The sequence below is a fragment of the Papaver somniferum genome, chromosome 5 (genome assembly GCF_003573695.1).
Source record: "Papaver somniferum cultivar HN1 chromosome 5, ASM357369v1, whole genome shotgun sequence".
NCBI classification, from domain to species: Eukaryota; Viridiplantae; Streptophyta; class Magnoliopsida; order Ranunculales; family Papaveraceae; genus Papaver; species Papaver somniferum.
This window is the reverse complement of record NC_039362.1, coordinates 10138706-10151743: the sequence shown is the minus strand read 5'-3', so window position 1 is coordinate 10151743 and position 13038 is coordinate 10138706. Positions and strand designations below refer to the sequence as shown.

Below are 13038 nucleotides of genomic sequence, written 5' to 3'. Positions count from 1 at the left end.
TTATAAGACACCTGTAGCATCGATAAATGGGCTTGGGTCCACTCTAGGTCACTGGAAAGCTTATCGAAACCCTTAGTCCTTTCAAGAAGATTTCGGTTGGACTGCTCGGCCACAAATTTTTCCCTCAAAATTCGTCGCTGATCCTCATGAAGATCTCGATTTTGAAGCCTAAGGGAACCATTTTGACTCTCCATATTATCGACCAGTAACGTTTTATCACCAACAAGTCTTTGAAAGATGCCCAGGAGAGCCCGTAAGTTATCTGTCTCTTCGGGGACATACTCAAACATGCGATATCTGTCCAATTCCTCTTGAAGTTGTTGGATCTCGGCCTCCTGTCGGTCTATCTTCCCATCCTTATTGGAAATTCGTTGTCGAAGATTCTCCACAAGATCTTTCTCGATATCCCACTTTCTCTTCATAAGCCTATACTCCGAAGCAGCGTCTAGATCTATACTATATATTTCGGCTAGAAGAATAATACTTGACTCAGGATATTGGTACGAAGAACTCAATCAACACAACTATTATAAACAATATACCTTGCGCATCGGCCAGTTTGATCTCCAGATCACGGGATCGTTCCTTCTCTTGCTGAAGAGCAGCCTCCAACTTCCTAATCTCTTGTCGGCGGAGAGAAGCTTCCAACCTCGACCGATTCAGCGCCTACATATTTTATCCCAAGGAGAGTTAGTGGGGCCCGATAACATCAAAAAGAAAAGTAAACAAATCACTTACCACATTATCAAAGACCGGCACGATATCATGATACAGGGGAACGACAACAATCATCTGTTCATCAGTATAGGAGCCAAACTCCTCAGAGTGAAATGCGCCAAGTGAATCCCAGATAGGGCCCGATATGGTAAAGGATGTCTGAACACCAGATGGAGACCCAACAACCTTCTGGGGAAGCTTTTGGAGTGATGTTTGGTCGGCCCCTGAGTACCAGACTGCACGCCAGGAGTCACAACATCAGTCTCCACATAAACCACTGTTTCCTTCTGGCCACCAGCATCCTCATCAAACAGCTGATCGTCCCCGAATATATCGTCCTCATCATCTTTATCGGGGATATCGATCACAACGTCCAAACTTTTCAATACCACGCCCTTTGTCGCCACCTTTCCCCGAGGAGGATTACACCTTGGGACCAAACCTTCACCACCACGAGTATCGGACCTTCCAACATCTTCATTCTCACGCCTAGGGAATTTCTGCACAAGGTCCAGCGTCAGAACACGTGAAGGAAAAAAACAGGAGCAAGTATATGTACTTAGAATAAAAGCTATATATTTGTTACCTTCTCCTGATCTTCCTCGACCCTTGTGCCAGCACTCCTCTTCTTGGAAATAGCAGCCGACTTGGTAGACTCGCCCCGAGGCTTAACCTACGACAAGAAAGTAATCAGTACCCCAAGTCGATACAACAGGAATCAAAGAAAATGGAAAGAAAACAACATACCTTATCATCATTAATCACCCAGAATGGATAAGGCTTCGTAGGAAATTGAGGAGGAGTAAAGCTACCATGCAAAATTTGGCCTCGAACAAGTAGTGGAACTCGGTCCCAGTATGGGTCATTGGTGTGGCGAGCATGCTTGTTGGAACCTTTACCAAGGGGGTCAACATCTAGCATCAATCGTTCAACACCCTCGGGCATATATTTCAGATGATGAGGGCTAGCAGCAAAACCAGCAAGGTCGCCATTGGTAGATGTTCCGCTCCGATAGTTCATGACGAAATTGGCAGAAGTGTAATCGGGAGCGTCTTCAGGATTATAGGTCAACCAATCGGCCGTAGATCCATGACCCTCGCCTCGGTCTCTCCACTCATTCATCAGGAGGAAAGTGTTGCCATTCCACTGAGTCAAGGCCCGATGCGGACAAAGCTGTGACAACACCTCGTAGTAGAAAGGGCTAGCAGGGTTGTATAAAGGAAAGTGAAGACCAAGTTCTAATTGCCCACGAGTGACGATGACCGTCTCGGATGACTGCTCATACTTATCAACATCGGACTTCTTCAACACACCCGTTTGGCCCGAGACTAGGTTCACTTCATAGTTTTGAAGACCGAATTCTTCCTTCAACAGTTCGATAAACTCATCATCATATAAGTCCTTGAAAATTCTCTTATCAGCCCTACAGGAAAAAGAAGGAGAATCGTTAGGGAAAAGGGAATTTATAGCACGATAATCGTGATGGGAAGGACTCTCAAGACAAAAAAAGGAATCAAGACAAATAACATCGCTCTCAGAGAAGGTATCACTCACGCACCTTTTTTCAGTCATTGATGGAGAAGAAGTAGCCATGGCAGAAAGCAATCAGAGAAATATGAACTTCGATGAAGAGAGAAGTAAAAAGAAGAACTAACCACGACTGTGGCAAACCTCACCAACGGAAACAACGAAGATGAAAACTGAGAAGATAAGAAGGTCACCGGAGTTAATGGCGTCGACAAAAAAGGGAGGTAAAGAAGAAGGAAGAACAACGCTTGGTTTCTCTGAAAATGGCGAACAAAGGAAAGAGAACATAAAGGGAGATATTTATAGGATGAAGCGCCTCGACCGACAACAGCGGTTACAAGTCATAAAGGGAGAATTAGTGGGAGACTGCATGGCGGAATTCTCGGCATGCTCAAGGACGTGGGAAGGTGGACCGATTTTCTTTCCCTCGTGCCAAGCACACGAGCGAAAGAAGGGGCATAAATGTAGGCGTAGATAATCTACAGGTCTAGGTGGCAAGATCCTAAGATATGATACACCGAAGAAGAAAGAGCGGCGAAGCACGGGATAGCGAACGGCGCAAAGAGCGAGGTATCATGTGGTTCGGACGTGATGGACCAACAATTGTCGGATGTGACTTGACCCTTATCTTCTGACAGGTCGGGTGGACGATCAGAAAGCACTCGGTCAGACAAAGGAAGATGGTCAAATAAAGGAACGAGAAGAAAGAAGGGCGATATCTTGTTAACCAGACGATCAAGACTCGGCCTCGGGTGAAGAACTATCAAAAATCAAGACTCTATCGGTCATACCAGAAAGATGGGCGAGCAGTACAGGTCCGATAGGGAGCATCTAAATTGATGTAATGTGACCAACATTGTAATTCTGTTTTATGTCGACCTTGGCCTATTAATACAAGGGCTGGTCGAGAGAGAGAAAGGCAAGTTAAGAGAGGGAGAGAAACAAGGCAGCATACTTGAGTTTTTGAGAGTTTCACCATTTGAGAAGGAGAGAACAACTTGTAATCAAAGAAAAGAAATAATAAACTTTTATCCTTTCACCCCGTGGACGTAGGTAATCATACCAAACCACGTATATCTTTGTGTTTACGTTTGTTTGTGCACCTTTACTTCGTGTTAATTCGTCTTCTACTTCGTTGGATGTAGTGTGTGGCTTTATGCCGCTACACTAAGTAATGAGGAGTTTATTTTAGTTTGATGGGTCTGTAGATTGCACAACCTTAGTGTAAATTCACACCAGAAGGTTGATTTTACCCTAAAAATATATTGTAGCTAATCTTTCAGCTAAAAAAATAATTGGAGATGCGGGGTATCGATCCCCGTACCTCTCGCATGCTAAGCGAGCGCTCTACCATCTGAGCTACATCCCCTTTGTTGAACTTTCACAGAATAAGCTCTTACTAATCGGGTTTTTCCCCCTACAAGCTAGTTCCATTTATCAAAAAGTTTTAACGGGAGAGAGGTAGACATAACAGAGGTAGAGTGTAATTTTCCCAAACAAAAAGAAGAGAACGAGATTAGGTTCTCCAACACTTAAAGAATTAGAGAATGGGCAGGCCCGGCCTTGGGGCAAATTACCCAAAGTTGAACTTTGGCAACATCCAAGGAGGGGCATCAAAAAGGGTTCGTCACTATGTATATTAGTGTGTGGACATTAATGAGATATTATCTCACACATAAGTTGGATTTGGATAATAATGTCCAAAGATTAATCATCTTCTTAGGTCAACACATACACCGATCCCTTAGCGCTCATTTTAGACTCTGGCCATAGGTAGCCATATGGCATTTTCGGCTTATACAACCATGTACAAACACACTCATGTATTTAGTTAACTGAATATATTAAAACTCCAATTTCTTTGTAATATATTCGCATGTTACAGCCTTATACACTCCCTATATATCAAAACAAATACTGTGATGGTCAAGTAATATTATTGTTATCACAAATGACTATAAATAAGTTAGCAAAATCTATTATCATCGGTAGCTATTATTTGGAGAGTAATTAACAGTTTATTTAGTGTAGCTATTATTTGTAGAGTAATTAACAGTTTAGTTAGTGAAGTATGACTGCACCACCGTAACCATGGGTTCATATTTGAAAAGACCGAGTTAAAAGTACATTTTGCACTCGCGTTCAAAGTATGTTGACTTGTTCAAGTTAGGAGAGATATTTTTGATGTTTAATTTGGGCATCTCAATGTCAGAACCGGCCCTGAGAAGGGGTGTTTCAAATGCATACAAACTGGACATGAACCTCTACTCAAGTAATCGGTCAAGTAAACTATGTTTGCAGACTTTGAAGTCAGCTAGTCATCAAGTAAAATATGTTTGGAGACTCGGAGTTACTTAAATAGAGCTTTACCTTTAAAATAAAAAAATAAAAAGCTTCTCGTAAAATCACTGGTCAATCGGGTGTACTCAGATTAGTTTGGGTGTACGAATTTTGCTCCCAATGGATAAGGGGTGTCTAATGTGTATAAAGTTATCTAATTACCGTCCCCTAATAATTACTAAACGACTACCTTATAGATTTTAGATCCATATATTATTCCTTTTCTTGTCCTTCATCAGTCTAATGATCAACTCTGTTCTCTTTCTTTATATTTTATCGTTTTCAAATGAAAAAAATGCCGATTAGATTCTTTTTATTGTCGATTAACTCTTTCAAACTCTATCTAATGCTTTGTTTTGTTGTTTGGATGATATATTTGGTCGGAAAAATTGAAATTAATGAATTGCAGTTATACAGTCGTCATGGTATCTCTTCGTCGAGCATGACGACTTTTCATATTTATTTTCAGTCGTCAAGGTTCTATGACAAATAGCATGACGACTTCTCATAGAATTTTATTTTTGAACATAACATTCACAGGGTTGCCATAGTCTTCATCCCTAAACCTTGGAGACTACTGATGTAGAATGAATAGTCGCCAGACTTTGAAAAACTAAACCTTGGTGATTAATAACTCCCAGAAAACAAGATTTCTCGTGTCCAATTTTTTTATTGGTCGTCATGGTTTTATTAAAAAAAGATGATGACTAATAGACAGTCGTCTGTGATGCGTTTTCGACCATGATGCCTATAAATGTAAAAACCGATGTTTGGTGGGCATGCTTTGTTTTAGTGGAGCATGCCGACTTTTCATGGAATGAATTCTGAAAGTGCTTAGTCAATGTGCTTTTTTCCAGTCGAGCATGCTCGACTTTTCATAGATCTCATTTTGAAAATTTGAATTCACGCGATCATTTGAAGAATTAAACCGACAAAATTTTGTTCCATTCCATTTTGAGAAGTGTTTGACTAGAGTGATTCATTTTCATTACAAAATTTTCAAAACCCAAAAAATTAACACATTGTTTTTTTTTTAGATCTAACAACACCCATAAGTTTCAATTAGTGTTAATCACTTAGCAATAATTTAGCCATTTGCAAAAATATTTGGCTTTGGAGCTTTCAGTTTTACTTCCTCATGATCATATTTTGTTTTATTTGGTATACGCCAATTAATCTGGATATACATCAATCTCGCGAGTATAAAATCTAGGGACACAAAATAAAATAAGTCCACTTTAGTTTTATGCTTTCTTAGAGCATCTCTCAGAAAAGGAGGACTATTTATTTTTTAATGATATGTAGGATTTTAGACCTCTATTCAAAATATATTCATCTCGAACAGTAGATCCTACTAAACAAGAGGATGAAATATTAATAATGAAGGTTTTAAAGAAAGTCTTATCAAAATCTTTGGAATAACCTTCGTGTCATACTTTTGATTTTTAATAATTAATTAAAAACAATTAAATAATTAATATTTCTTAAGGGTCAAACTTTTATACTATTGGAGATAGTTTATTTGTTAAGGGATCCTACATTTACAGATTTATAACATGTGCAAGTCGTCCTAAATAAGGGTTTTAATATGTCTTCCATGTAGGATTTTAAACGCCCGCTATTGGAGATGCTTTAAGGTGTTCCCTTATTTAGTCTTCCAAGGTCAAACCAAACAGATACAAATCGTTTAGTTTTTTTTTTCTTCAATTTCCCAGAAAGGTGTCATTGGTACGCACATGGATTCGATTCTTGATTGCTCCAATTATTTTCTTCAAGTTCAAAAATATGCAATCAATGATGAATACCCAACTAATTCAATAGTTAACCTAAGTACAATGATTATAAGATTACAATCATAAAAAAAAGTAACAAACCCAAAGATGGGAACAAAATCAACAACTTCGTCTGTGGAATTCTGCCACTGTTGCAAGATGGATGCATAAGATATGAGTTCCGAGAATCTGTAATATTTTCCAGTGAGCAAGTATGATTACATCGACTAGGACGAACAATTCTCAAAATACCATTATTTGTTAACAAAAAAACATCGTTCTTGTTATCCGTACCCATTGAGAATAAGTAACCCACACTAGGTAATGGACTTTCTTCGGCAAAGTTACACTGCAGCGCAGAGTCATAAGCACAGCCAAAGGAAATTTCAGAAGTACTGAAATTCCCACTATTTATTGGGGTTTCTGTGCCTATCCACATACCACTCCCATACAAATCCGCGTACAAGTACCTGAGGTTGATTTTCGCAATAAAATGATTAAGAAACAACAACAAATCCGATCTTTTAGATAGATAAATTATGAAAGGATTTTCTTAAATGTAGCCCACATATTTATTAAATAGAACCCAAAAAGTTTAAGTTAAATTGAAGACCCGAACAAGTTTTAGTTTTTTACTAACAATTAAACTTAAGTTCTCCTCTTATTCAAAATCAAAATAAACCCTGACCAATTATAAATCTTAATTCGTACTTTTCCTCGTTAACAAAATAAACCCTAATTCTTAACTTTCTCTAAAATAATATTCTTTTTTGTTAATCATGATTACATTAAAATTGATGAAGGTGTATGTTCTAATTGTTCCATTCAAAAACTTATACAACAACATCAATCGAGACAGATTTAATAATTTTTTGATTCTTTCCCTAGCTAAGAACATTTCCTAAAACTTCATAAACATGACCAATAAAAGAATCCGCTGAGATGATTTTTTTCCCAATCACGATTATTTTTCAAAAACATTAATTATATCAAATATTGCACGTTAATTTAATTATAAAAAATTAGATAATTAAATTTTTATTTTTGTTGTTGTTGAATTAGATATTTAATGCTTATCTTGTTATTTTGGGTTATATTGTAACTATGCATAATTTTGTGGGCTATGTAGAATGATTATAAAGGTATGTTTGGTTAGTTTTAGGAAAAGCCTTATGAAATGGTACAAAACTTACCTTCCATACATGCATGGATCAGTTTTGGACCGATAGAAGTAACCACCTGTAATAGCTGCAGATCCTTCGTTCGCATTTACACTAGAATGCGCATATCCCATTACAGGGGGGATATATTTTTCGGTGCTAATAGTTCTGTTTTCTTCTTTGGTAAAGTTTGCAGGATCAGCGAAAGTTGTACCCTTGTAATCTCGCCATCCGTAGTTTCCACCCTTGGTGATGAGATTCACCTCCTCATATTTATCCTATAACATTTTATCAACTTAGTAACAAACCATACTAATAACATGAAAATAGAATAATGAAAAATTATATGCAAACCTGCCCACAATCTCCACAAAGAAAGTAAGAAGGTCTGTCAGAATCGAAACTACATCGCCAAGGATTGCTAAGGCCTATTGACCAAATTTCAGGCAGCAACTCTTTGTCATCATTATAAGGGTTGTCATTGGGAACAGAATAATTTCCCCACCGCTCGAACTTGTTTCTTTTGCACCTTGAAAATGCATGCAGACAGTAGTAAAATGGTTACACACAAGACTAGAATGAAAATCACAACAAAATGACTCTTTCGTTGACTTGAAACGATGACAAATGAGCATAGTCAACTAGAACAGACAGTAGTCACTCTATGCTTATTGGCACGCTTAATCAAATAAAAGTTTATCAATCCATAGCATTTTCTAATTCACCAAAACTGCCTCAAATTTCATAAAGACAATATAATTTAGATTCTCTCATATCTGTAAGAGGAAGTTTTTGTGCAGATATCTCGCTAAAATGGAGGATGCCTCAGCATCACAAGCAACATGGTTGTGTTATCCCCCTCAGTTATTAATTAGTCCCTCGTCTTATTTTAGTCGAAGGTTTAAGGGTTTTTTGAGTCCCATAATAGATTGATTTCTAACTAGGAATTTAAATATTTTAAAAATTATTATAAAGGAGTATATTTGGAAGAAAAAAAATCAATCTCTCCCTTTTTCTAAATCTGCGTGGAATCACATAGACCTTCGACTAAATTGATATGAGAGAGTATTATAATATAATGTCATGATTTTAATGTCAGAGGCATCCAACACTATACCCCCTCGATTTTATTTTCATTTTATTTCATTATTAGTATGTTTGTCTTGTGAAGCTTGCTGAGAAAAGATTAAGGAAAAAAAAAAAAGCAGATAGTTGTATTCTGGAAATTACTTACTGGGTATTTTATCAATGTCAAACCTGAGAATCTTTCCCAGCAGTGATTTCTTGTTCTGTGCAAAATTGTAAGGATCAGTTCTAGCTTCATTATCCCCGGTCGTTAAGTATAAATACCCATCAGGTCCAAATAGGATTTGGCCTCCATGAAATGTTGTATACGCAAGCCCCATGGTGAAGATCCTTCTCACTTCTGTTGGATTAGCTCTTATTACCTTAAAATTTTGGGTTAAATTAAACGGTTAAAAAATTGATTAATTTGGTTCGCCGAAGTTTGCAAAAACAATACCTAGAATATACAGAAGTTATACTCCCTCTGTCTTTTTTTATCTGTCCGCTTTGACTAAGTTAAAACATTAAGGAGACTGAAGGAAATGTCATGACTACCTACATTAAATGCTAAATTATTACTAAAATTAAAATTAACATGTGTAATATATAGAAGAAAACACATATCGGGTAATTTTATTATTTTTTGGAAATTTTAAAAGAAGATGAAAGAAAATATTTTATAGATATGTAAAAACAAAAAGGAATAATTAGAATATATTAAATAAATTTGTTTCCTTATATATGGAGATAATATTTAAGATTTTGAATTGAGTTTATACTAAAAATGATTTCATAATTATATAAAAAACTAAGGATATATTTAATAATTTAATGAGAAGATATGTCTATATAAGCAGAACTGCACGGATAAAAAAAGACAAAGAATAATAAAATAAAGGAGGGATAAAAAAGATGAGAGAGAAAATACCAAGGATGGATCTGATAATGAACTGCCATTAGCAGTAAATTCTGAAACAACCGAGTGATACTGGCAAGGCTTGGCTCCATTTCGAGGACTTAACTTTGAAGGGTCACAGTTAACATCTGTATTGCACGAACATCTTCCATAACAACCAAACCATTTAGCGTTATCACAATTATAAGAGGCAAAGAATCGCCCGTTTTGTGCAAATTTCGGATGGAATGCGATACTCAGAAGACCAAGCTCACTCTCAACATGTACTGTATCCGTTATATCTAAAAATGGACTGGATTCATCGACGATAAGTATTTCTTCTCCAAATCCTTGTTCAGGAACTGTTGCTAACCAAATCTTACCATGTATGTTGGCCAGGAAAACACGATTGGATCCATCAGGATGAGCAGCCATGTCAAGGTAGGATCCATTTGCAATTTTCTCAAGGCATATACCTTTTGGTTGTCGTGGAGGAGTTTCATTATTAGCAGCTGATGAGAGAAGAAACGGTTGCAAGCAAGACAAAACCAAGAGGAAAGTAGTTGCTTCACCCATTTTTATTTCTGAACATCTTACTGGCCGGAATGAAAAACTAGTCTCTTTAGTACCTATAGTATCTAGGTGATCACATTTACTATCACAAGGTCACCTTAAGATTTTGAAGTAAGAGACTAAAAATTCTTAATATTCCTTTTGAATAGTTTAAAAATCTAATGGCCAAGCTTAATTTGTAGTTTGTACTTTGTACCTCGATTTAGGAATTTAGTGATCCAGTCTTCTTTGACTCTTCTTAAATCTCTCACAATCCCAAACATCCATGCACACTTCAAAATATTCAATTCGAGCTTCACATGCAAAGCCCAGCCATAAAATGAACATATGTAGTATTAAAAAATGTTTTGATGGTTACTAACTTGGATTGCATAAAACCCGAAGTAAATTTTAAATGCCTGTATGTATAGAGTTCCCATGTTGCAAGTGCCTTTGGGTTTTTGGAAGAGTTGGATCGGGAACTAGGACTTGAGCCGGAAGGTCTAAGCCAAGAAGAATACTCATCCCGTGTGTGATAGCGGAAGAGTGAGTTTTCGATTTTTTACAAGTCTTTTTCTTTTTTCTTTAAAGTTTAAGCAAAGTTCCTATGAGATTTTGTTGAAAAGGTGCAAGACAACAGAATGAGGGGAAGCAAGCATATAACTCAGGCGGACAAGAGAAGAAGAAATTTAGAAAAAAAAAATGAAACTAAACATTTGTAAACAAGAAATTTATTTATCACATCTCTTGTTACGCTGGAAACTTATTTTTCTTGCATTAATAACAACTCATTTGTAACAATAGGATCAAACAAAAAGAAATAGTTCCCACCACAAACAATTACTCTCTCCGTTTTTAATTAACAGTCCTAATTGACAAAGTCAAAATATTAAGAAAATCCTACAAAATGTCATGATTAATGCTTGACTAGCCCTATTCAATGTTATGTAATTACTAAAACTAAAGTTATTATATTAAAAAATATAAATTGGAAACTATTATAATTTTAGAAAATATTTTAAGAAAATAAAAACAAAGACATACTGCTTTTATTATGGCCACAATTAGAACGAAATGTACTCCATAAATGTAGAAGCTCTTTTAGAAATATTATAACTATCATAAAAAAATTTATTTAAAAAAAGAATGACGATTCATACAAAGATATTGAATAAATTTTTTCCTTATATATGATGATAATATTTAAGACTTTGAATTAAGTTTATATTAAAAATGATTTTACGATTGTAAAAAAAAATGGTATATTTGATAGTTTAAGGGGAAAGTATGTCTATAAACAGAACGAACAGATAAAAACAGATAGACCAAAGTAGAAATTAAGATAGATAAAAACAAAAAAGACAGAGGGAGTAATTTATATTAAACTACCTGACACAAATAAGAAAAACATGAATTGGTAGAACTGATATTTTGAGTGTGAGTTATGAAATGTTGAGCAAGAATATTCCGCGCCTAAATCAAGAGAAATAGCCATGCAAGGGATGCTTTAGTCATAGGAGAAAACGATTAGGGTTGCTTTTGGGGAGGAAAGCATGTGAAAGAGAGAGAGATATCAGAGTAATTCTAGGTTTGCAGAAAAATTATTTGAGAGATGTATTGAGCTGGGTCGATTAGTGACACATTTATTGTATTAAATCTCTGATCCCAAGTCGGCAAGATAACGATAAGTAGATATTTCTCACACGTGTCCTAGACCACCAAATCAAAATCCTAATTGTTATCCACTCATTGTGTGGTTGAGTCATCTTTTGAGCTGATGATAGTAGGTCATGACTGAGATGAGCCACGTGAGAGATGAGAAATGTCTTGGAAAATATAGGTAGAAGATGAGAGGAGTTGCGTCCTAGCCTAAACCTTGTGTGTCTGGCTCGTGATGGTCGTCTTTGCTCTTGTGGGTCATCTCTAATGAGTGTGTGAAGCTCTCGGAGGTTTGACCACGTTTTTGGATAAGTCTGCATGATTCAGACTCAAGTTGTCAGTTGTGAGCATGCATAAAAGTCTCAGAATGAGGCATGCATACACCTTGTGTGAGGTGTGTGACTTAGTATTTTTTCTTTTATGGACATTTAAGATGATCTAGTAAATCTCATGTCACATGAGGTCGTCTTGGGCGTGCTTATGGAGTTTAAGTCTCATAGAGTCAGATGGGACGTGTTTGGAAAATTGAAAGTGATGCTTACATGCCTTATAATGTCTTTTTCATGAGACTGTAGAATAGTCGGCTTAGCCAGCATATCTCATAGGGATATGCCTGGAGCTAATTGTAAATAGTGTTCATGCATGGAGCAGAAATGACTAATGTATTTTGTGTGGGCGTAATAAAAGTCATTCACGGTTCCTAGGGTCAAACACGACCAATGCATATCACGTTTGGATGTACTAATAATCAATCATGAGGCCCTGGTAAGACTTGAGTCATGCTCTTGAGACTGAGAAATGAATCGCGCTTATCGTTCATGCTCATGGAATCAAGTGTGCATGCATTATGAAAACTATGAGTAGGCATGACCAATGTATCTCGCATTGTAATAGGATCCGTGTATATAGGAAATGAGGCAATGGACTGAGTCTCGAGAGTCCGAGAAATGAGTCCTTTTTATGAAAAAATGAGCGGAGCCTTAATCGTACGAGGCTCAGCGGAGGCTTTCTCATAAGGAGGTGAGTCGAGCCTTGCTCATCTGTGAAGCAGAGTCTATTCCATATGAGGATGATCGGAATCTCTCTCATAGGAGGTTGAGTGAAGATTCGCTCATAAGAGGAAGATTTCGGTCAACAATGGCTCATACAGTTTAGGATTCACTCACTTGAGCTTCGAACGTTTGACTTCTGGCATTAGGCCTCAAACTGAACTTCAACCATATGTGTTAGGCTTTGGTAGTATAATCTACTCCCTCCGTCCCACTATTAAGTGACCTATTTATTTTTAGATTTTGTCCCATTATTAAGTGACCTATATCAGTAAACAAGGAGATATTTCTAAAATTATCCT

The 13038-nt window shown here is 36.7% G+C and overlaps 1 protein-coding gene and 1 non-coding gene across 2 annotated transcripts; both read right to left on the bottom strand.

Moving 5' to 3' along the window:
- Nucleotides 1-3540: 3540 nt before the first annotated feature.
- On the bottom strand, nt 3541-3613 carry TRNAA-AGC. Its single transcript has one exon. It is a non-coding gene; the product is annotated as a tRNA-Ala (tRNA).
- A 2750-nt stretch (nt 3614-6363) lies between these two features.
- On the bottom strand, nt 6364-11655 carry LOC113280978 (HIPL1 protein-like). The gene is made up of 5 exons (XM_026529606.1): nt 9510-11655; nt 8747-8964; nt 7871-8045; nt 7550-7794; nt 6364-6826 (listed from the first exon to the last, which is right to left on the bottom strand). The coding sequence occupies exons 1-5, from the start codon at nt 10050-10052 to the stop codon at nt 6424-6426; spliced, it is 1584 nt and encodes a 527-aa protein (XP_026385391.1). The 5' UTR covers nt 10053-11655; the 3' UTR covers nt 6364-6423.
- Nucleotides 11656-13038: the final 1383 nt, after the last annotated feature.

What these genes read in the sequence shown, in the direction of transcription:
- LOC113280978 (XM_026529606.1), bottom strand. Translation starts at nt 10,052, where the DNA reads ATGGGTGAAGCAACTACTTTCCTCTTGGTTTTGTCTTGCTTGCAACCG. An exon ending in CATTATCAGATCCATCCTTG is followed by an intron (nt 8,965 to 9,509) that starts GTATTTTCTCTC and finishes CAAAATTTTAAG; the next exon opens with GTAATAAGAGCTAATCCAAC. An exon ending in ATTGATAAAATACCCAGTAA is followed by an intron (nt 8,046 to 8,746) that starts GTAATTTCCAGA and finishes TGCATTTTCAAG; the next exon opens with GTGCAAAAGAAACAAGTTCG.